The sequence below is a fragment of the Dipodomys spectabilis genome, unplaced genomic scaffold, assembly GCF_019054845.1.
Source record: "Dipodomys spectabilis isolate Male_0828 unplaced genomic scaffold, ASM1905484v1 ptg000050l, whole genome shotgun sequence".
In the NCBI taxonomy this organism is placed as follows: Eukaryota; Metazoa; Chordata; class Mammalia; order Rodentia; family Heteromyidae; genus Dipodomys; species Dipodomys spectabilis.
The window spans coordinates 8,963,275-8,988,467 of NW_024870727.1; the positions used below are offsets into that span (position 1 = coordinate 8,963,275).

Below are 25,193 nucleotides of genomic sequence, written 5' to 3' on the forward strand. Positions count from 1 at the left end.
AATATTTTAAAACGTTATCTAAATGAACTTAAGATTTATAACCTAATTTCAAATAAAATTGAAATAAGATCTGAAAATGTTTTATCAGAATGATCAAAAGCATAGTTTCTAAGGGCAGTAGGGGGAAAACAAAAAACAAAAAGAACCAAAACAAACAAAAAACAAAAAAATCCCAAAATCATAGTTTCTGAGAGGAACCTTCCTAAAAGGAGATTTTATATCAGACCTCACTGAAGAAATTTTATCACTTAAAAACTTATAACCTTTAGCTAAAGGAATTTCAATGCTTTTGGAATACTTTGGATCTCAGGATGCACATTTATAGATATTTTATTCTCATCATTCTGATTAATCTTACTCGGCATAAAGAGATTGAATTTTAGCTGGACCTGGTGGTGCACACCTATAATCCTTGCACTTGGGAGGCTGAAACAGGAAGATGGCAAGGCTGGGCTATGATAGTAAAAGACATTGTCTCATTAAAAAACACCAAAAAACCCAAAAAACGATTTTGAATCCCATTTCCCCTTCCCTTTTTAGAACTAGAACTTGATAAAAACAGCAGTTCTAGAAACATTTGTCCTTTAAGTACCTTAACTCTGTGTTTTCTTTTAAAGGATTTTGAAGAGCTTACTGTGGGTATTGTAGCATAAACACTGTAGCTCAGTGGCAGAACTCCTTCTTAGCATACATAGACCTAGGTTCAATCCCTGGTATTGCAGAAGTAAGACAAAAATAAAACTACACTTTTAGAAGCGTATGGCATTTTCAAAGAAATCAAATTTAATTTAAATTCAATGTTCTCCCTAGTTACGTGATTTGATTCCAACAAGTGAGAAATCTTTTCTATATTCCTTTTCTAACTTTTTTTTAATGTGAAGGGAAACAAATATATTTGGGTAGAAATATCAAACACTTTAAAATTAAAGCCCAAAATAATACGGTTCTATTTTGTTTGTTTCTGCCCTATTTTAAAAAATTCTCCTTAAAAAAAAAAATTGTGTCTCATTTTTGGAAGCCTTTTTCTTAAGTTATTAATACCTTTTTCTGCTCTAACTTATTTAATTGTATGCTTGCTGTAGATTTCCTGTTGTCTTTGCTTCTTTCTTTTCCTTGAGTAACTGGTCTGGTTATTTAATTGCTATGTTTTTCTTTTATTATCTTTGACTGCTTTAAAAAAAATCACAAATGATAGTTTCATGGTTATTTCAAATACTAAAGGTAGAGAGATATTGCTTAAAAGATGTGAAATTTTGAAAGATAAAAGTAAAATCAGTATATATTTTAAAGTTACATTTATAAAAGAATTAGAGTTTTATTGACATTTAAATAAATAAGTTATGTTGAGGGTAGATAATTTAGAACTAATAAACAAATGTTCCTCAGTTTATTTAGGAAAGGGACACATGGGCATAATGGACTTTATTGAGGTAAGTTTGGCAGTCTTTGTTATTTTTAGAGTAGTTATAGTTCTGAGCTAAACAGAATTTATGATGTACAGTTTCATAATGATGTTGTGAGCAAACTTTCCATCTCTTCACTTTCTTCAGTATTTTAGTTGTTGCATCTAGATTTCTTTGTGCCAATCATGCCAGATGTCTGTGATCGATATGTTTTGCCTTTACATGAGAAGAAGTTAGCCTTAACTATGAAGTATGAAAAGCATTTCACAGTATCCCTTAATGGGTTATTTAAAAAAAATGCTATTTTTATTATGGTTCTTTCCATCTTTTAAAAAACACTTTATTTTTAAAAATAAATTCCATGCTTGATCATGGCTTGATTCCTTAAAAGATACTGTGGCAGATACTTGAATAATATATTACGAGATCAAAGAGATTTCCATCTTCCTTGTAGTAAAAGATAATTATCTAAAACAGGAAATGCTATATAGATAAATTGAGCTAGTTAATAAAATCATACTTGTTTATTCTGGATCAATTCCTCTACAACTCAGACAAATGAATCACTGAATAGATGCTTCTGTATACTAACAGTGGTCTATTGATGTTTGTCAACTGCCAAATATTTTTGTGGATGATTTTTCTTGTAGAGATCATTATCACCATTTAAAAAATTACTGTTGCCATGACTAGATACTAGTAGTCACCATTGTTGAACTGTGTAGTAACAAATAACTGCTTTCAATTCTGAGATCCACACTCTAGCAGAGAAGTCTCTGTGGTGAAACAACGTTATAATTGAAGGGTTGTAAGCAGGTATCTTTAAATATGTTGCCTGTTTAGTTGATTTGGATCATAGTTTAGGATATTATAGTTGGTATAAAGATAACAGTAATCTTTTAAAGAAAAAGATGTTTTATTCTTAGAGATTTGGAAAGATTTCTAAAAAAAAATCATTGCTTGTTATTTTCTTCCTTTATAACTAAAACCTCACACTGTCTTTTTTATACATGGTTTGTGCTGGATTCAGAAGTTTTTATTCCTTACCTGTATAATTTTTTATATATGTCTAGCATCAACCCTTTTCAGTAGTTTAGTTAAAATACAATATTAGATGTTATTTAAAAGTTACTTTATGAATGTTTTTTCATGGTTAAGATTTGTTGGAATGTTAATTAAATAACATAAAGAATCTTTCTATAATTAAGTAAAAGATTTGTACGTAAAAGAAAGGAGGTAACCGGGCGCCGGTGGCTCACACCTATAATCCTAGCTACTCAGGAGGCTGAGATCTGAGAATCACAGTTGAAAGCCAGCCCAGGCAAGGAAAGTCCGCGAGAGTTTTATCTCCAATAAACCACCAGAAAACCGGAATTAGTGTTGTGGCTCATGTGGTAGAGTGCTAGCCTTGAGCTGAAGTTCAGCTCAGGGACAGCATCCAGGCTCAGAGTTCAAGCCCAATGACCACCAAAAAAAAAAGACACCATTTCTACGAACGTTCTTTGAAAATTAAGCCTTAAATTTAATGAAATGTTACTTCTAGTTACATAGCTCCTTCTCAGAGAGAAGGAGCTTAATTATAATCTTTAGAATAGAACGAAAAGGTAAAGGCTTCCTCCATTGGTATGGAATATTGGCTAAAAAATTCATCTAAATGGCTTTGGAAGTATATGTATGTGTGTGTTGTTTTAGAGAAAGATATTTATTTGACTTATTTGAACAGAAAGGAAAACCATAATTGCACATCATTAGTTTCCATAATTTAATCTTGAATTCACATAGTAAGAATAAAGAAGAGCTTAGGATTTATTTCTTCTGACAATATATTTTCTATTATACATTACTCTGCAAATTTACTTAATGTGCCTGTGAACATTGTAAGTATCTGTTTTAGTTTATGAAAATGGATACTAATTTTCACAGAAACTCTTCTATTGGAAATAAATACAAACAATAGTGTGATTCTTGAAGTAGTTATTTGTGTAAAGTAAAACCTTAAAAAAAAATCTTTTAAAAATAATTGTTAAATATATTCTTTTAAAAATAATTCCCCCCAAAATTAAAAAGTCACCATCCTTAGTAATTCTTGCTTAAAAAGTGATCCAGCTTGTTTTCATTGAAATATCAATTATTATGAAAGACTTGAATGGCTTTAAGGTTTTTCTGTCAATGTGTCAGAATACTCATTTTGCCTTGGTTTTAATTTTTTTTTTTTTTTTTGGTCGGTCGTGGGGCTTGAACTCTGGGCTTGGGCGCTATTCCTCAGCTCTTCAGCTCAAGGCGAGTACTCTACCGCTTGAGCTGCAGTGCCACTTCTGGTTTTAAATTTAATACATTAGAATTTGATTTTTTTTTAAGTTAAGAGCACTTCTTTCTGTGTGCTTTTGTAGACGTTTTAAGGCAATATGGTTTGTCATTTCAGGTTTACCAGGTTGAAGACATGTGTGAGGAAGAAATGCCTGAAGGGTCTGATGAATGTGTCCGCATGGACAGAACCCCCCCACCGCCCACTTTGTCTCCAGCGGCTATCACTGTGGGAAGAGCTGAGGATTTGACCTCTGAACATCCTTTGTTGGGTAAGGAAGAACCAAAATATTGTTGAAATTAATAATGTTAATAATAGGAGATATTGTTCCATTAGAGATGATATTAAACTAATATGTTACTTCAAAGTGCCGCAAAAAATAGAATATAAATTTTTATGAAGAATAATTTTACTAAAGAGCAAATAGTAATTATTTGCCTTTTTGGAAAATTATTCCTTTTTTTTTTGGCTAGTCCTAGGGCTGGCGCAATTCAGGGCCTGGGCACTGTCCCCAAGCTTCTTTTGCTCAAGGCTAGCACTCTACCACTTGAGCCAGGTACCACTTCTGGCTTTTTCTGTTTATGCAATACTGAGGAATTGAACCCAGGGCTTCATGCATGCTAGGCAAACACTTGAGCAGTAAGCCACATTCCCAGGCCAGAAAATTGTTTAATAGCAGGAAAGGTGAGTAGCTTATAAACTGGGTACCCACCTCTTGAATGAAAAATCATGCCGCTTCTACTATTCTTTTTCATATACGTATTGAGGTTTATGTGTTGAGGTGCTTCTATCTTAAATATTAGAGTAAATGAAGATTCTACCTAAAGATTTGAATTATGCTTTCCAAAAATTAAAAACATTTCAAGTCATATCTTATTTCTCAAAATTGCTGTGAAACAGCCTATTTTTACAGATTTCTTTTTCTTTTTTTTCCTGGTTGTGGGGCCTTAACTCTGGGCCTGGGTGCTCTCCCTCAGCTCTTCAGCTCAAAGCTAGTGCTCTATCACTTGAGCCACAGCGCCACTTCCAGCTTTTTCTGATTATATGGTCCTAGGGAATCAAACCCAGGGCCTCATGCATACAAGGCACTGAGCCACCTTCCCAGCCCCCAGATTTAATTCTTAAAGCTCTTTTTGTGCTAGTTAATATTCATAACATTGAATAGTTTCAGAGGACACATGCTCTTTACTAAAAAGTGTGCTGATCTGTGATCTAAGTAATACCAGTATTGGTATAGCCTTTGTGTTCTGTTGACTATCTCATGGCCTTCATGAACATTTTCAGCCAAAAAACACCCACTATAACTAACTATGGAGGTACTGACCCTGTCTGACAGCAAAGCAGCTCTTGCTCTGTTTAGTCATCATCCGTTCTCCTCCCCTTATCTATCAACCTTCCTTTCTTTCTTTTCTTTCTTTCTTTCTTTCTTTCTTTCTTTCTTTCTTTCTTTCTTTCTTTCTTTCTTTCTTTCTTTCTTTCTTTCTTTCTTTCTTTCTTTCTTTCTTTCTTTCTCTCTCTCTCTCTTTCTTTCTTTTTTTTCTTTCTTTCCTCCTCCTCCTCCTCCTCCTCTTCCTCTTCCTCTTCCTCTTCCTCCTACTTCCTCCTCCTCCTCCTCTTCCTCTTCTCCTCCTTTCCTCCTTTGTTCCTTTCTTCTTTCTTCTTCTTCTTCTTTTTTTTTTTTTTTTGCTAGTCCTGAGGCTTGAATTCAGGGCCTGGCACTGTCCCTGAGCTTCTTTTGCTCATGGCTAACACTCTGCACTTGAGCCACAGTGCCATTTCCTGCCTTTTCTGTTTATATGGTACTGAGGAATGGAATCCAGGAGTGCATTCATGCTAGGCAAGCATTCTACCACTAAGCCACATTCCCAACCATCTCCCTCATTTCCTTACTAATGTGACTCTGGAAAGTATAGAAGAGGAAAATCAACCTTCTTTTCTCCTTCTTGGAAATAGGAAATGTTTAGTCAACAAAGTTATATAAACTAAGACTGTTAGTTTATATTAGACTGTTATATTAAACTATTGCCTTTGTTTATTCAAATGCCATCTTAAAAGATTGATTTAAAGCCTGTGCTGATTGTTCATGCCTGTAATCCTAAGCTACTCAGGAGATTGAGATATGAGGATTGCAGTTCAAATCAGCCCAGGCAGGAAAGGCCATGAGCCATAAGATTTTTTTTTTTTTTTTAGTATTATTGTTGAGTTGATGCACAGAGGGTTACAGTTATATGAAACAGGTCATAAGGAATGAATACAATTCTTTTTGAACCAGGTCTCCCTTCTGCCTCTCCTGGTTTTTCTTTCCTGTTCCAACCCACAAGATATCCAGTTTATTTTCTAGGTAGAGTCTGGCCTTGTTCCCCCTTTTATGTGCCCTCTTTTACCCTCCCAAATGCAAACTAACAGGACAAAAGGGAAGGAAAACGAAACAGGCAACTATGGCAACTAAAAAATGTTTCATTTCCTCTTTTTGGAGTTCACATGAGACCCTTATCTCCCTCCAGTTAACTACTAGGAAACCAGAAGTGGTGCTGTGGCTCAAAGTGGTAGATCATTAGCTTTGAGCAAAAGAGCTCAGGGACAGTGCCCAGGCTGTGAGTTCAAGCCCCGTGACCGACCAAAAGAAAAAAAAAGATTGATTTAAGTAAGTCTAAGAGTAGTATAAAATATTTGTGGTTTCTTCACACTCAAAGTGGATTTATGTTGCTGTAGATTTCTGAAATTTTGATTTAAAAGCCAAAATCGATGCTTTAATGAATAATGCATTTACAATGTGACTATAATTACAATATAAGTATTACTAATTTATTGACACCAAATACAAACACTTTTGGAACACATTAAATACCTTTACTTTTTTTTTTTGGTCGGTTGTGGTGCCTGAACTCTGGGTCTGCGCACTGTCCCTCAGCTCTTCAGCTCAAGGCTAGTGCTCTACCACTTGAGCCACAGCATTACTTCTGGCTTTTTCTGCTTATGTGGTGCTGAGGGCCTCATGCATGCAAGGCAAGTGCTCTACCACTGAGCTACCTTCCCAGTCCCTATCTTTTTTTTTTTTTTTAGAATCTAATTTGAAATCTTGCCAAGTTAGTTGCAAGTAGACATTTTGATCTTTCTATAATTTACTTCAAACTTATCACTTGTCTGTAGCACACAGAAGGATAAGTACAGGCTGATGTTTAGAATAATTCTTAACCCAAATTGTGAAATAAACTAACTTGAAAAATACTTATTTCCATCCAAGATTCAGTTTGAATAAATCTGTAATTCTATTTTATTTTTTTTGTGGAACTGGGATTTGAACTCAGTGCTTCAAGCGAGTGTTTTACTGTTTTTAAGCTATGCTTCTACCCAGAAAGTCCTCAAGACTAAAATCATCGATGCAAAGAAGTAGGAATAGTTCCTAGGTCTTGTGCAGAAAATGAAACTGTTCTATTTGCTGAGCTTCTGTTGTTTAAGGATTCTTATTATTCCTCTTCTACCTAACGAGGTTTTGAGCATCTGTGCTAGGTGCTATCATTCCTTTTCATACTTAGGATAGAGTGGAGTTGACAGCAGTTAAGAGCATGCTTTCTAGAACCAAACCACTTGGGTGGCACAAAATCAGCCCACGCTGATTTGCCATGTGCCATTACAACAAGTAATAGAATCTATCTAAATGGAGATAATAATAGTGTCTACCTATAGACTCATTAAATCAAATGACTTACAACATGTAGGACATTGGACATGGTACTTGGTATATGAATAGTAATTATTGTTACTGTCTTTGCACAACATATTTTTGTTTTTGTTTTCTTTCTTTCTTTCTTTTTTTTTTTTTTTTTTTTTTTTGGGTCCAGTCGTGGGGCCTGAACTCTGGGCCTGGGCGCTGTCCCTCAGCTCTTCAGCTCAAGGCTAGTGCTCTACCACTTGAGCCACAGTACCACTTCCGGCTTTTTTTTTTTTTTTTTGCTTATGTGGTGCTGGGGAATCGAACCCAGGGCTTCATGCATGCAAGGCAAGCGCTCTACCACTGAGCTACTTTCCCAGCCCTTGTTTTTCTTAAACATCTGTGCTCATAGCTATTCCTAGCTACCACCTGTTTCTTTCTAGTGTAATACAGGCAGCAAAGGGTTTGTGGTACTAAATGGGAAGGTAAAGTCTCCATTTATTGTAGGCTGTCAAATTTCTCTTACTGTAGTCCTCAGAATTTGATGGGGGAGGGATCACTGTGATTCAGTCTAACATCTTGCACTTGATACAGTGCTACACTGTTGAAGAGAGTTAAAAATAAAAAGCACATGTTTTTGCTGGGCATTGATGGATCACACCTGTAATTCTAGATACTCAGGAGACTGAGATATGAGGATCACAGTTCACAGCTAGCCTGGGCAGGAGAGTCCATGAGATTCTTATCCCCAGTAATCCCCAGTTAACTACCAAAAAGCCAAGAAATGGAGCTGTAGCTTAAAGTGGTAGAGCACAAAATCTCAGGGACAGCGCCCAGATCCTGAGTTCTGAGATCAAGCCCCAGGGCTGGCACAAAATCAAGCCAAAAGGTACATGTTTTTTGAGGATTGGAGGCTCAGCTTCTTGAGATTAAGATGATGACCTGTGTAAATTATTAAAATTCCTGCTTACTCTGTAGATTTTGTGAGCCTTTTCCATTTTCATAGTATTTGCCTATCCGTTCTTACTATGTGGAATAAAGATATGAAACCATAGGAAATTTATTGTTTTTTTCTTTTTGCTTATGTGGTGCTGAGGAATTGAACCCAGGGCCTCAGGCATGCAAGGCAAGCGCTCTACCACTGAGCTACCTTCCCAGCACCATAGGAAATTTAATATCTGTATAGCATAAAAACAATAACCAATTTTGTATTACTCTTGATAGAATTAAGACATTTTCATGTTTATGGCAGGGCAGTTACTGTACCCATGTTTCAATGATGACTGATCAAATTGCTCTTCTATAAAAAGGGAACAACAGTTTTATTAAGGTTATTGTACAGGTTAAATGAGATAAGTAGAAAGTTCTTAGAAACAATGTTTGTTGTTGTTTTTATGCTGGGGTCTGAACTCAAACTAAGCACTGTCTCTGAGCTCCTTTTGCTCAAGGCCAGCACTCTACCACTTGAGCTACAGCATTACCCCCAGGCTTTTTCTGTGATTAATTGGTGATAAGAGTCATGGGGACTTTTCCTGGCCTGGCTGGCTTTGAACCATGATCCTGAGATCTCCGGCTCATGAATAGCTAGGATTACAGGCATGAGCTATACTGGTACCCAGCTTTAGGGACAGTTTTTGAAACACCAATATTCATGTTTTATTCTGTTTTATGTGTAGAGCTTGAAATTAGGGCATGGGCACTGTCCCAGAGGTCTTGTGCTCAAGCTAGTGCTCAAACCACTTCTCCAGCTTTTTGATGATTAATTTGAGGTAAGAGTCTTAAGGATTTTCCTGCCCAGGCTATCCTTAAATCTCAGCCTCCTGAGTAGATAGGATTATAAGCATGAGTCCCTGATGCCTGGCTTTGTGTTTATTCTTCAGTGCTCTTTCATATTTGCTTGGTAAAATGCTGAAGATCAAAAATAACTTTCTTTCAGAGCAAGTGGAATTACCTACCGTGGCGTCTGTCAGTGCATCAGTAATTAAATCTCCATCGGACCCCTCCCATGTTTCTGTACCTCCACCTCCACTCTTACTTCCAGCCGCCACCACCAGGGCTAATAGTACATCGATGCCAAGCAGCCTCCCCGGCATAGAAAACAAGCCTCCACAGGCTATCGTGAAACCACAGATCTTGACCCATGTTATTGAAGGCTTTGTCATTCAGGAGGGGTTGGAGCCATTCCCTGTAAGTAGGAAGCACATTTGTGATGTTTCAATTGGTATTATCCAGACAGTATTTTTTTTAAAAAATGATCATTCTTCTCTTAAGAGGAAGCTTGCAATTTTATTTTAAAAGTTCTGTAGAATTTAACTATGTAAGTTATGTATTTCCAAATATAGTGCTAGAATAATATGCCATCCATAAAATATGGAGACTTTTCTTTTTTCTTTTTAGACAAAGTCTTGGTTTATATAGTCCAGGTTGGCCTGTACTCACAATCCTCCTGCCTCTACTTCTATTTTTTTTAAAAGAAGATTGAAATGACACCTCTAAAATATATTGTTTTAAAAATGGTATTCTGGGGCTGGGAAGGTGGCTCAGTGGTAGAGCGCTTGCCTTGCATGCATGAGGCCCTGGGTTCGATCCTCAGCACCACATAAGCAAAAAGAAAAAAGCTGGAAGTGGCGCTGTGGCTCAAGTGGTAGAGTGCTAGCCTTGAGCTGAAGAGCTGAGGGACAGTGCCCAAGCCCAGAGTTCAGGCCCCACGACCGGAGCCCCCCCCAAAAATCTGATACTTTGTGAATTTTAAATTGAGTGCAGAATATACTAACTTATAATCCCCTAATGCATCTGAACTTATCTAGTTTATGGTTTATAATTACCACATAGATTTTCTCTGTTCCTGAGTTTCTGTCTTTCATCAGGTTTTTAAAAATTCTTTAATTTGTATATGACGTTATGTCGAAAAATGAACTTTACAGCTTTGGCGAGGCGGGGGGGGGGGGGGTCGGGCAGGGAGGGAGAGAGATAGGAATGGGGAGAAGGGGAAACAAAGGAGGAGGCAACAATGCTTGATAAGAAATGTACTCATTACCTTGCCCATGTAATTGTAACCCTTCTGTACTGTATTTTCACAATTAAAAAAAAAAAGACTTGAAAATTTAAAAAAAAAATTCTTTAATTTGGGCACTGGTGGCTCATGCCTATAATCCTAGCTTTTAAAGAGGCTGAGATCTGAGGATAATTATTCGAAGCCAGGCTGGCCAGGAAACTATGAGTCTCTTCTATTAAATCACTGAAAAAGCCAGAAGTAGAGCTGTGGCTCAAGTGAGTGCTAGCCTTAAGCTAAAAAAAGCTTAGGGACTGAGCCCAGGCCCTGCATTCAAGGCACAGGACTGGCAAAAATTAAAATTAAAAAAAATTTCAGTTCCCCAAGACTTTTTCAAATTATTTATTTATTTATATTTCTTTGTTGGTTGTGGGGCTTGAACTCTGGGCCTGGGTACTGTCCCTAAGCTCTCCAGCTCAAAGCAAGCATTCTACTGCCAAGTCCATTTTTTGGCATTTAATTGGAGATAGAAGTCTCAGGGCCTTTCCTGCCTGGGCTGGCTTTGAACCACAATCCTCAGATCTCAGCCTCTTGAGTAGCTAGGATTACGGCATGAGCCACTGGCGCCCAGCTCATTTTTCATTTTTGTTATTAGAAAGATGATGTATAGAGGGTTTTACAGTTACATAAGTCAGGTAATGAGTACATTTCTTTTGGGGCAGTGTCACCTCTTCCATCACTCTTTCCCATTTCTCTCTCCTGACCCCTCTACCCACAAGTTGTATAGCTCATTTTTAGTATCCAGTGAGTACCAGTGCTTCATTTGTTCACCCTTTGTCTTCTTTTCTGTGTCCTCCTTTACTCCCCTCCTGCTTCCAAGACAGATAAAGGAACAAATAAGATGAAAAGAAAACAAAAAAACCTCTTGTTTGAATATCCTGGAGTTCATTTTAATATTATTTTGTATGATCAAAGACATTGTGTCTTTGTGTTCCTCCCCTGAGTATTCTTTTGTTTCACTGTGTGTGAATGCCTAACGTCCTATATAATTTTTCATGTCCCAGTGTATTTTAGATCTAGCTTCTGCATATGAGAGAAAATATGTGCCGTATGTCTCCCTGAGCTTGGCTTATCTCACTTAACATGATTTGTTCTAGGTCCATCCATTTCCCTGCAAATGACATAATATTCTTTCTAATGGCTGTGCAAAATTCCATTGTGTATGGGAACCACATTTTTTGGATACGCCATTTGGGCTGTTTCCCTATCTGGGCTATTGTGAATAGTACAGCAGTTAACATGATGTACAAGTGTCTTTATGGTATCCTGCCTTGTGATGTTTTGTGTAGATGACCAGAAATGGTATGGATAGGGAAGATGCATGTTTAGTGTTTGGAGGAACCTCCAGACCACTGTCCAGAGTAGTTGCAGTTGTTTACATTCCCACCAATAGTGCAGTGGAGTTCCTTTTTCCCTACATCCCTCCAGCATTTGTTGTTCAAATACATGATGTTAGTCTAAATAGGGTGAGATAATTTGCATTTCCTTTATGGTCAGGGATATATCTGATCATTTCTTCATCTGTTTCTTTGCTATTCTTACCTCTTCATCTGAGAAGTTTCTCCTTTGTTCTTTACCCAGTTAGTGATTGGTTTGTTGGTTTGGGGAGGAGTTTAAATTTTTTTTTAATTTTAAGTAGTTAGACAAAGGGGTTTTTGTGCAATAAACCAGTTTATGAGTACAACACATCATACTTATGAGTATAACACATCATATGTGTTGTTTTCCCCCATCTTTCACTACTCACTACCCATAAGCTCAAGTTACATGGTTCTATTTTCATATATATACCCTGAATATAATGATTGTATTTGCCCACTCTGCTTGAGCAGTACTTTCAAAAATTATGTTGGTCCAGGCAAGAGAATCATGAGCTTAAAGCCAGTCTGGGCAACGTGATTATGGCAAGCCTGACTGCATAGCAAGACACTAATAGCCAAAAGGGAAAAAAATTTTTTTGTTTCCAAAGGTGCTGCGAGTATAACAAAGTTCAGGGCTCTGAATTTGATGTCCAGCAGTGGAAAAGAAAATAAATGCCCATGCAGTATCTAAATATACTGTTAGAGCTTTTGCTTTTCAGTGCTGAATATTGGGACATTGCCAGTATAGGAATGAACATAAAAAATCACTAAAATTTAGCACTTCCCCCCCCCCCCCCCCACTTCTGAGCTTGAACACGGCCTGAGTACTGTCCTGGAGCTTTTTCACCTTGAAGTTAGTGCTCTACCACTTGAGTCACAGCTCCATTTTTGGCTTTTTGGTGATTAATTGGAGATAACAATCTCATAGTCTCCTGCCTAGTTTTGAACGGCTGTCCTCAGATCTCAGCCTCCTGAGTAGTTAGGGTTACAAGTTTGAGCCTCCAGTGCCTGGCCAATTTCTTTTTTTAATTAGGAAAGTAGGATAGTAGTTCTATTTGGCAGAGACTTTGAAACATCATTCCACTGGTAACTAAACTGCATAACCTCTATCCAGGTAACAAAACACTTAAGGAAATAGAACTGAGTGAATGAATATTACAGATACTGTTCAAAAGATTTTAACCAATTATTTCTGAATGTCTTTTAAAAGAGATTATTTTATTCTCTTTTAAAGGTGAGTCGTTCATCTTTACTAATAGAACAACCTGTGAAAAAAAGACCTCTTTTGGATAATCAGGTGGTGAATTCTGTGTGTGTTCAGCCAGAGCTACAGAACAATACAAAGCATGCAGATAATTCCTCTGACACAGAGATGGAAGACATGATGGCTGAAGGTTTGTGATTTCATTTATAATACTCTTTTTATCTTACTTTGGTGTTTGCAGAAGCATAGATATTTTTTTTCACTTGGAAATACTTTTATTTTTAGACAGTACATTATTTGCCTAAAATAATGAAAAAGCTAACCAAACTAGCTAAAATAGCAAGATTGGCAGCATTAGTTTGACTTGAAGGACTGTGGATGGAAAAATTCGACATAAGATACAAAGTAATTCAGATTTTTTTTTTCAAGATAACCAATTATCTCTTTTAAAAGTAGACTTAGGGGGCTGGGAAGGTAGCTCAGTGGTAGAGTGCTTACCTTGCATGCATGAGGCCCTGGGTTCGATTCCTCAGTACCACATAAGCAAAAAGAAGAAAGCCGGAAGTGGTGTTGTGGCTCAAGTGGCAGAGCGCTAGCCTTGAGCTGAAGAGCTTAGGGACAGCGCCCAGACCCTGAGTTCAGGCCCCACGACCAGACCCCCCCCCCCCCAAAAAAAAAAAAAAAAAAAAGTAGACTTAGAATGACTATTTTACAGAATTTGCTCATATATCTGGAGCTTTCTAGGTTGTTTCTTATACTTTGCATATTCTGGTTTGTGGTAGTAAATATTACAATTATTTTTAGGGATATACTCTTTAGAAAAGAAGAGATTTAAAGAGAAAAATGTCAGCAATTCTCCTGAAAGAATTTGTTGTGATGGGGTAGTCATGAGGCTTAAATTCAGGGCCTGGACACTTTCCTTGAGTTTTTTTTGCTCAAGGTTAGTGCTCTACCACTTTGAGCCTTAGCAACACCTTGGTTTTCTGGTGGTTAGTTAGAGATAAGAGTCTCATAGAGGTTGTTGCCTGAGCTGGGTTCCTCAGATCTCAACCTCTTGAGTAGTTAGGATTACAAATATGAGCCACCAGTCCCTGGCAAAAGAATTACCTTTAATAAACTATATTTGAATAATGATTATTCCATACAGGTTAAAACGGTATTCAAAGTTGGTGCTATTAGCTTACTTCTGTAATCTCAGCTACTCAGTAGGCAGAGAATTGGAAGATCATAGTTTGTGGCCAGCTTGGCAAAAAAAAGGTAGTGAGACTCTTCCATCTCAACAAATAAGCCAGGTAATAGTGATAGACAGCTGCAATCACAGCTGTGTAGGTAGGAGGCTCTAGGTAGGAGGATCATGCTGAGGCCAGTTCTGTACAAAAATGTGAGACTTTATCCAAAAAATAAAGCAAGAAATGTCTGGGGCTGTGGCTTAGGTGGTCAAATGCCTGTCTTAATAAGTGTGAGGCCCTGAGTTCAAACACTAATATCTAATACAGTGAAAAGTATTCAGAATATCAAAAGGAAAGCAACTATTTTATATGAGGACATTTTTTGAGGTAAAATGAGAGGAAAGCTGGATGTGCAGGTATTTTTCTTGCTTATATCTACAGCAGTATGCAAATGGAAGTTCTTACCTAAAAACCTGTTTGTAGGGCTGGGAATGTGGCTTAGTGATAGAGTGCTTGCTTAGCACACATGAAGCCCTGGGTTCGATTCCTCAGTACTACATAAACAGAAAATCTGGAAGTAGCTCTGTGGCTCAAGTGATAGAGTGCTAGCCTTGAGTAAAAGAAGTTCAGGGACAGTGCTCAGGCCCTAAGTTCAAGCCCTAGGACTGGCAAAACAACCTGTTTATAATGTGTGCCCTGGTGTACATGCATAGGAGGAACATGCATATTTCATGATAGGGTATATAAGAAAGTATAACAGAGAATATGTGTTATATTGTGCTAGCACTCAAGTGATAGGAATAAAGGAAAGCCTTCAAGGAGCTTTTGACTTGGGAATCTCTGCAGCAGAACAAATGGTTAGTTTTCAATGAATTATATATACACTAGAACTTTAGTGCTGAGATATTTCAGTTTGAATTGTTCCTGTTGAGGTGAGATTTTTTTTCTGCTTCTTGGGTCTCTTTAAGATTAAGATTAAACAGGAAGAACTGTTCATACTAGAACACCAAGCATGTGCTGGCCACACTGTAGACTACCAACTACCTTTGCGGAAGCAGCTACGAGTTATTCTCTTGCCAGGGGCATTCTCTTGCTCACTGCTGATTTTTAGGTAGATGACTTACACTAAAGAGTGTTTTTGGAGACTGTTATTTATCTGTTTAAGGTATTTAGAAATTTGCCATGTAAATCTGTAATTGTGGTGGGAAAAGGAAGGAAAAGACTGAAGGAAGACAGAGCAACAGGTCGTTTTCAGAATAAGGAAAGAAATTAAGATGCTTAATGTATCGGTGGAGAAATACTACAGAAATATGTTAAAGGTTTATGAGCTTTAGCATTTAATTTTCCAAGGTAATTTCGTAATTGCGATTCTCACTGTGTTCTCCAATGTTTTTTGTCCTTCCCCCCCCCCCCCCCCCCGTCCCCGCCCCGCCTCCAGCTGTGGGGCTTGAACTCTGGGCCTGGGCGCTGTCTCTCAGCTCTTCAGCTCAAGATCAGCATTCTACCACTTGAGCCACAGTGCCACTTCCAGTTTTCTGATAGCTTATTGGGGATAAGAGTCTCATAGACATTTCTGCCCTGGCTGCCCTTGAACCTCGATCCTCAGATCTCAGCCTCCTGAGTAGCTAGGATTACAGGTGTGAGTCACCGGCACCCGGCTGTTCTCCAATGTTTATGGGAAATACTGTAGGGTTAAATGAGGAAGTCAGTCAGAGGCCTGTACTCGTTACAGTCAGTACTTGCATAGTTTCAACATTAAAGATATTCAGCATTTTTAGATACTAAGCTTCATGGTAAGGCTGGTTCTCTTTTTAAAGTGTAAAATGTGGTTTATTTGGCTGTTTCTGTGACCAGCATTCTCAAGCAGTAGCTTTGTTTCCCTGGTAAGTCGTGATGATGGTTTCCTTCTTATTGCTGCACTTTGCTGCTAAATAGTGTATGATTTCAAGTCTTTGGAGAAAGTAAAAAGTAATTTCTCACAAAGTAGTGGAGACTTGCATTAATTAGGATGTAGGTTTGGCTACTCCTCTAGAGATGCAGAATGAGAACTGGTTTATAAGATGGGCTAAGTTTCTCTGACATAGTGGTAGTGGGCCTGGTAGCTCCAATGTCTGTCTCCCGTCCCTAGAATAGTGTCCTCATTTCTAGTATGGCTGACAAGGAAAGGCATTATTTGGAAATCAGCCACACATAGGGCAGATGCTAGCTTTTATCCTACACATAGCCTTGTGCCAAGCTCTTTATTGCTGGGGAAAAAGTAAAGAAATGGATGCTAGAGAATTATCAGGGGGGTTTACTATGTAATCTGAATCTGATTAGCTATGTCAATACTTGTAAAGATTTATTTGGTTCTGCTACTTTTTTAGTTCACAAATAAATATGAAAAGTAGCATTGGGAGCATTACTAGATGTGTTAAAAATACAATAGAAATCTTTGAAAGCTTAGTATTCCTCCTTTTTTTATTATTCATGGGGCTTGAACTCGGCCTGGGCTCTGTCCCTGAGCTCTTCAGCTCAAGGTGAATGTTCTACCACTTGAGCCACAGTGCCACCGGGTTTTCTGGTAGTTTATTGGAGATAAGAGTCTCACGGACTTGCCTGCCCAGGCTGGCTTTGGACCACATCCTGAGTAGCTAGGATTATAAGTGTCCAGCTTATTATTCTTTCTTTATGAAGAATAAAACTACTATTGTACTTTGGTTGATTTGTTCATCTTTTTTCTGTGGGAGCTGGTGCTAGGCTTAAACTCAAGCACTCTACTACTTGAGCCACAGCTCCATTTTTAGCTTTTTGGTGGCTAATTGAAGAGTCTTAAGGAGTTTCCTGCCCAGGATGGCTTTGAACTGTGGTCCTCAGATCTCATCTTCCTGTGTAACTAGGATTACAGTCCTGAACTACCACCACCCACCATCTGGCAATTTGTTACTCTTAAGCCATATCTATTTAGTATCTTTCATCTCTCACAAGCAAAAAAATAATTTCTTCTCAACAGATATTCTGATCTATTATCAAATATTCTACATTGTTACATTAACTGATAAAAGTCTTTGAGCCCAGTGCCGGTGGCTCACACCTGTAATCCTGGCTACTTGGAAGCTGAGATCTAAGGATCTTAGTTCAAAGTCAGGCTGGGCAGGAAAGTCTATGAGAGTCTCTTATTTCCAATTAAGTACCAAAAGAGCTGGAAGTGGCACTGTGACTCAAAGTAGTAGAGAACTACTAGCCTTTAGCAAAAGAGGCTCAGGACAGAGCCCAGAATTTAAGCCCCAGGACTGGCACAATCAATAAATCATTATCTTTGAAGGAAAACTTTTAGTATAGCTTGTTCTTGAAACATCTTGAGGGATGAATTGTTCAGGGCTGTGTTAGTGGCAATAGTGGTTGAGAGGTTCTGTCTCTGGTTTAGGCTTTTCAAGGACGGATGATGTTGAAGCATAACAAAAATACAACGTGCTTATAGCCTGGGAATAGGACACTCCCTAGGACAGGGAATACAGGGTTAGTTCATGATTTCATTACGTGAAATACTACTTTATGTGTTTTGGTAGTTGTTCTCTTTCTGTCTACTTCTCCAGTAAAACTGGGATGACATAGGTGCATGAATTTACTGAGCACATGGCATCTTTTTCTACTTTTCCCAGTTGTCTTCATCTTCCAAGTCTTTGTTTAGTGGATAATATAGAAAGTGCACATACGGTGCTCACAGCTAAGTCTTAGTGGGGTGTTTTTGTATGTGGTGGTGTTGAAATTATAATGATGTGAGAAAATGGCACAACATGGCGGATTTAAGCATTTTCTAGGTTTCACTGAATTCACACAATATATCTTTTAATACTCTTAGTTCTTATATAGAAAATGAGAATGGGGCTGGGTGCTGGTGGCTCACGCCTGTAATCCTAGCTACTCAGGAAGCTGAGATCTGAGGATCTTGGTTCAAAACCAGCCTGGGCAGGAAAGTCCGTGAGACTCTTACCGCCAATAAACCCTAGAAAGCCAGAAGTGGCGCTGTGGCTCAAGCAGTAGAGTGCTCACCTTGAGCTGAAGAGTGCAGGGACAGCGCCCAAGCCTAGTGATCAAGCCCCACAACTGACCGAAAAAAAAAAAAAAAAGAATGGGAATGGGATTGTCACTCGTTTATTATTTCAGTTCTTTGAGAAAGGTATTATAAACCCCTATTTATAGATGACAAAACTGTGGGTGATTGGGTTGTTTTCTAATGGATGACTGCTGCTCAGTGTCTAGTGTAGTTTGCCTCTGAGATGGTGGCCTGCAGAAGAACTTGCCCTGACCTCAAATGGTAGGATATGGATAGGATATGGATATTCTGACTTAATAGAGACCACCCTGAAAAAGACATCAGCAACTGGAAATTATAAAACAATTTTGATCTAACTAAAAGGAACCATTTTATGATTTTATATATATATATATATATATATATATATATATATACCTTTATATATTTAGTCCTTGGAGACATCAAAATTCGACCATTTTGAAGTCATCCTCATTCTCCTCAGTTAAAGGCTTTTCTGCCTTATTTCCCACATTGTGCATTTTGAAAATGCTCTTTCTGGAGGGTAGTGATTGTGAGTTATTCACCTTAATTTCTCACAGTACAAGTAAGACATACTGGATTCTCAGCAAAAAATGAACCTTTAAAAATATTATTTATATGGGAACAAAACCCATCTAATACTATGAAGAAGCAAGAGAGACTTTATGGAGGTGGTTGGTTGCCTTTGCCCTGCCAGAATAGCCTTGGGTTGAAAAGTTAAAGGATCATTGGCCTGGTGGCAGCATCAAATCAAAACAGAAACTGAAAGAAAAATGTCCACAATTTCATTTTTGGAACTTTTCCCTGTTTTTTTTGTTTTTGTTTTTTTGTTTTTAGAGACATTAGAAGAAATGGACAGTGAGCTGCTCAAGTGCGAATTCTGTGGGAAAATGGGATATGCTAATGAATTTTTGAGATCAAAAAGATTCTGTACTATGTCATGTGCCAAAAGGTATTTCTTTTTTTAATCTTTAAAAATGATGTATTTAGGGGCTGGGACTATGGCTTGCCTAGCACAAATGAAGCCGTGGGTTTGGTTCCTCAGTACCATATAAACAGGAAAAGCTGGAAGTAGCACTGTGGCTCAAGTGGTAGAGTGCTAGCCCTGGGCAAAAGAAGCTCAGGAACAGTGCCCAGGTCCTGAGTTCAAGCCCCAGGACGGGCAAAAAAAAAAAAAAAAAAAAAAAAGATGCATTTATTTATTTTTCAGGACTATCACTTCTATAAGAGAAGTTTTTAGTTTTAGGGACTTAAAAAAATGTAAGTAACTCAAAAGCTAGCCTTCTTTCACTAGTCATTTGTGCACACAGGAGTCCTTAAATAATGGGAAACGTCTTGGAATGATCGAATATGCCCAGATTTTTTAAATGACTTGGAAAGGCAAAATAAGATTTTGGATTTCATTTTATGCAAAATGGGTTTTGAGAAAAGGGATATTACATTAAATGACACTTTAAGAGATGACCCAATCTTTCATATCAGGATATTGGTTTTCTACCAATCATAATGGGATCAGAGTTCTGATTTACACTTATCACGATTTTTCCTATTGGGGTTTTGAAACTTGTATACTTAAAAATTTGTATCTTTTTTGTTGTTGTGGGGCTTAAACTCTGGGCCTGGGCGCTGTCCCTGAACTCTACAACTCAAGGCAAGTGCTCTACCACTTGAGCCATAGCACCACGTCGGTTTTCTGGTGGTTTATTGGAGATCAGAGTCTCACTTCCCTGCCTGGGCTGGCTTTGAACTGTGATCCTCAGATCTCAGCCTCCTGAGTAGGTAGGATAACAGGTGTGAGCCACAATGCCTGGCATTTGTATGTCTTGAAATCTGAGAACTTTTATTTCGCAGATAATTAAACCATTTTTTCCATATTTGCCTTTTTCTAACATTCAGCTTGTTATTTCTCAGAATAGTTTGTTTACTTCGTAAACGGGCTCATAAACTCCGATTTATTCAGGGTTAACTAAATGATCAGGGTTTTAAATTTTTTCAAAGCTGGTTAAATCAGCTTAGCTGTTATCTGAAAGAAGCTGCCTATCCAGATGAGTTCTTTCTTCTCAGGTCCTTTTAAGATAACAATGGTTATTTGTTATATGGGAAAATAAAGTATGAGATGACAGTAAAATAAATATGACCATAAAATAAAGATTTTAAATTAAAATTTGCACAGGGTATATTGGGTACTTGTATTGGCAGTACATATACTAAAACTAGAACAATACATAGAAGATGAGCATGGCCCTGTACAAATTTAAAATGTTCCTTTTTTCCCCCTGTGCTTTGGGTAATTCTATCCATACTATTTAGAAATATTTCAGAATATTTAATGTGACAAATGCTTTCCCCAGAGATGATTATTACGTGGTATTGTACCTTTAAATAAATCTCTTTAGAGGGCTAGGGGCTCTAACACAGGGAAATAGAGATGAAAGAACAAGGAAGAAAGGAAGACAACACTGTAGCTGCTTACATGTCTGCTTAGCTGTCAGTCTTGGCAAGCTAAATACGAAATACAAATACCTTCTGTGATCCTTTATCAGTAGTAAGGTTGACATTTGTAATCCTGGCTACTCTTGACAACTGGAGCCTGGAGGAGCATAGTGTGAGGCCAGCTGGAACAGAAAAGTCCATGAGATTTCATCTCCAGTGAACTACCAGAAACACTATCTGGAATTGTGACTAAGTGGTAGAGTGCCATCTGTGAGCAAAACAAGCTGAGTGGTTCTAAAAATTAAAAAAAAAAAAAATGCAGGTTTCACCAGGAAATAAAATTAGGAACCAAAAACTTACATTGTTGAGCCTATGCATGTATAATGAACACAGCAAGAGCTTTTTGAATTATTTTATGGTAATATGAAGTGGCCATCAGGACACTTTTATATTTGTTGGGGAAAAATAGTTGAGGAAAATTAATTTTGTTATTGATCCTAGAAAGTTATTAATAGCACAGTTAACTAGGATTTTTTTCCTTGTAATTTTCTTGGAGCATGAGGGTTTTGAAAATAATAACTTGTAGAGTCAATTTTATACGTGTAAAAAAAAACCTGCATATAATTTTGTTAGACGATTTTCTCTCACACTTCTTTCTAGGGAAGGCTGAGTCTGTCCTGCAGCTTCACTTTTGCATGAACCTTCAATGTTTAAAAATACTAACAATTTCACTGGAACATGGTTGTACATGCTCAGTATTTTCAGTGGCTGTGTACATTATATTGTAAGAGTTGAGTGTTTATGACAAACACTTGTATGACCTGTATTACCTAAATATTTACTCTCTGGCTCCTCATAGCATCAGTTAGTGAGACTGTGGTCTAGACTGTAAAGCCGCTTGATGGCATAGAACTCCTAAGTTGTCTCAACAAAGATATATACTTAAAAAAATCCTTAAGCCAATTTTAAAGAAGTATGTAGTTCCAAATTTCCAGAAGATTAGGCACAATGAATTTATTATATAACTTTGGAATTTCAACTTTATATTTTCACTTTTTTATAGCAAATTTTTTATTGTAATTAAGTGATTACATAAATTTCACAAATTTCACAGTATTGTGAGATAGTGATACTTAAAGTCACAAACACATTCTAACCTTTATGGGCAAATTGTCTTTATTGTGGTCTATAAAGTTTATGAATTCTGTGAGCTTTGACAGTACAGTTATTTCTTCCACATCAGGTGATATGTACATCACTTTTTGATTTAATAATATTCTAAAATATTTTACTAACTGCTTGAGCTGCATATTATATTGATCTCTGAAGAGATCAAAATACAACCTCTCTTCAGAAATTACTTGAGAAAATATCAGTTTGAATATACATTCTAATTACTACAGAATTGTTCCTCCTAGAACCTTGTGTTTGCTGCTATTAAGATTACTCTGGGGCTGGGAAGGTGGCTCAGTGTTTGCCTTGCATGCATGAAGCCCTGGGTTCAATTCCTCAGTACCACATAAGCAGAAAAAGCCGGAAGTAGCGCTCTGACTCAAGTAGTAGAGTGCTAGCCTTAACTGAAGAGCCGAGGGACAGCGGCCAGGCTCAGAGTTCAGGCCCCACAACTGACCACCCCCCCCAAATTACTTTCTGTATTTTGAGGAAAATTTCTTACTTCCATGCATAGTGAGAAAATATCAATCCATTTTTATAGATGCTCAGTATTTAAAAGACATTATGGCTGGGTGCTGGTGGCTTACCTCTATAATCTAAGCTACTCAGGAGGCTGAGAGAGCTGAGAGTCACAATTTGAAGCCAGCTAAGACAGGAAAGTCTGTGAGACTCCAATTAACTACAAGAAAGCTTTTTGGATTTGTGGCTAAGTGGTAGAGTAATGGCCTTGATGGGGGGAATAAAAACCTCAGGGAAAGTGCCCAGGCCCTGAGTTCAAGCCCTAGAACTGGCACCAAAAAGGAAAAAAAAAAGACATTATGATAGAAGCCATTGTTTGACCTCTACCATAAACAAGTCCCTTGAACAATGTGGATTTACTTACTAAGGTATTATTAATAACTTAATGATTCACAATTGTACTTTCAAGGTATAATGAAATACAGTATGTTATGTAATCCTTACATTTTTTTCCCCCTTACTTTAATCTCTTAGGTACAATGTTAGCTGTTCTAAAAAATTTGCCCTTAGTCGTTGGAATCGTAAGCCTGATAATCAGAGTCTTGGGCACCGTGGCCGCCGTCCAAGTGGCCCTGAAGGGGCAGCAAGAGAACATATCCTTAGGCAGGTCTGTAGAAACTTTGTTCAGTGTATAATATCCTTTTTAGAAATGCAAGGAAAATGCAATGCTGTATTTTACTTGTACTACATTTTCCAGCTTCCAATTACTTATCCATCTGCAGAAGAAGACTTGGCTTCTCATGAAGATGCTGTGCCATCTGCTATGACAACTCGTCTGCGCAGGCAGAGTGAGCGGGAAAGAGAGCGTGAGCTTCGAGATGTAAGAATTAGGAAAATGCCTGAGAACAGTGACTTGTTACCAGTTGCACAGACAGAGCCCTCTATATGGACAGTTGATGATGTCTGGGCCTTCATCCATTCTTTACCGGGTATGTAATTCACCACTTTGCCTTAGGTTTTCTTTTGCATGTATAGTTGGGAATGATGTAGACTCATCCACACTTTTCACAAAATGGCTAGAGCAGTTCTGTGTACATGTGTAAGTGAAATGGCATTTGCTATTGAAATGTGATCTGTTTCCTCTTCCTTATTCCCTCAGCACAACTGGGTATTTTTTCATACCCTCCCAAGTCGATAAAAACTGACTAGTCCTGCTTCTGCTGTGACACCCAGCCGGTGAAGAAATATTAAGGTGCTCTCTTCTCCTCAGTCTGATTTCTCTCGAGAGGTCAGTAGAGAGATTGAATCAGACACCACTTCTCTTCTTCTCTTCTGTTTTTCTATCCTATTTCCTGTTCCCTAATTTAACCATTTTTTACCTAAGAGAGACTGAGGTTTTTCGTTTTTATTTTTCATTTCTGAAAGCTAATCAAGACTATAGAATATGGTAAGATTTTGGTTTTTCTTTAAAAAAATCAAGTTGATTCTTTGAAAGGAAGTTGTATTCCTTGTTTCTTTGCAGTAGATAAACATCAAAGCTCATCTGAAATTTTTTTCAAGTTGTCAGCTGAAGTTCAATTATGTTCATTCTGAAGCTCTCTTTTTATTTTCCAGTTCTCTCATTGTGATACTCTTTCCATCAACTTAAAGCCTCCTTTTTCTTTTAAAGCAACAATAATCTTTCTGTCTACTTTCTCCCAGGGGCTGGTAACTAGAGTCAGTTGTACCTTCACTTGTGAGGAGACCCACGCTGATTATATGTGTTAAGACTTAAGTTTCTTTTAAACTTGTGAACATACTCACTTTGATCTTAGGGATCTGGAAAATGGGAGTTTAAAAATTGATTCCCTTTAGATTTTATTATGGATCATATAGTTTCTCTTGATTCATAAGAATGTATCTCATTTGAGTTATCTAGCAGGCTTTGTAGAAATTAAGGTAATCATCTGCCCATTGTTAATATCTTTCTTGTGAAAGTGACCAAGGTGTCAGAAGCAAACTTAGAGCTCAAGAAAATATATTTAGAAATGCAAGTTTTGTAAAACTGCCATTCAGTTTACCTCATAAACAGAACTTTCTAAAATTTTATTGAATTATTATACCAGTGTCTTTGAAACAAGGTATAGTCACTTTTAAAGGAAAATGAACTTGTTTAGAGGACGTACCCTTTGCTCATATGTAGATTTTTAAGTACACACCAAAGACAAGTTCAGAGTTAATTGCTGACCCATCGGGGTTTAGAATCTGTTTAAAACTTAATGTAGTAGAGATGTTGAGTCTTCATTGGTTTGGGTTTTCAATATTTAAAAATTTTAACTAGTATAGTTATCTTCCGAATTAAAATTGGAGTCCAAAACTGATTCTGAGGTGCTGGATGTGAACTCGTTTTTCTTCAGCAATCACTTCACCATGTTGGGCAGCCATCTATCTATTTATAAACGAGTTCATGTTGAGGGGAAATATTTCTTTTCCTATAAGAGTTGTTTTCTATCCCAAGGAATTAGTTGTCCCAATAACTGATAATAGATACTGCTGGTTCTTCTCTCACTCCCTGTGGGCTTTTAGAAATAATTTTCACTAGAATCCACTTGTCCTGTGACTAATCTTGCTACTTTATAAGAACAAAGGGTAACTCCCATGTCTCATTCTTCCTTCGAGTTAAAAAACAAAACAAAAACCCTCAATTTTTTGTTCATACGCTTGACATTCTTGTTTTAATGAGTTAAGATACTTAATTTTGTTGTAAGTTGTTCAGAGAATATCACATACTATTATAAAAAGTCATAGTTTGCAGTCTAACTAATACTATTTTATAGTCAGAATAACTTTTTCTTTGCTGCTATAATGAAATACTTTCAAATTGCTTTGGCAGGACAAATAATAAGCTTATTTTTGTGTTCAGTTACATTGCCTTTCTCAAAGTTT

At 37.4% G+C, this 25,193-nt stretch overlaps 1 protein-coding gene and 1 pseudogene across 5 annotated transcripts in view; both read left to right on the forward strand.

Annotated features, from left to right (window-relative positions):
* The window catches only part of Phc3 (polyhomeotic homolog 3), a 72,315-nt gene that overhangs the window by 41,891 nt on the left and 5,231 nt on the right, over positions 1-25,193 (forward strand). For 3 of the 5 annotated variants that reach the window (XM_042678871.1, XM_042678872.1, XM_042678873.1), the window contains 6 exons: positions 3,826-3,979; positions 9,297-9,547; positions 13,008-13,167; positions 19,041-19,155; positions 22,803-22,935; positions 23,026-23,257. In XM_042678871.1, coding sequence (XP_042534805.1) covers positions 3,826-3,979; positions 9,297-9,547; positions 13,008-13,167; positions 19,041-19,155; positions 22,803-22,935; positions 23,026-23,257 — 1,045 coding nt within the window. Of the gene's footprint in view, positions 1-3,825; positions 3,980-9,296; positions 9,548-13,007; positions 13,168-19,040; positions 19,156-22,802; positions 22,936-23,025; positions 23,259-25,193 lie in introns of those variants that run through there. The other 2 variants (XM_042678875.1, XM_042678874.1) reach the window with 2 other exon arrangements.
* LOC122107314 lies at positions 20,387-20,475 on the forward strand (annotated as a pseudogene).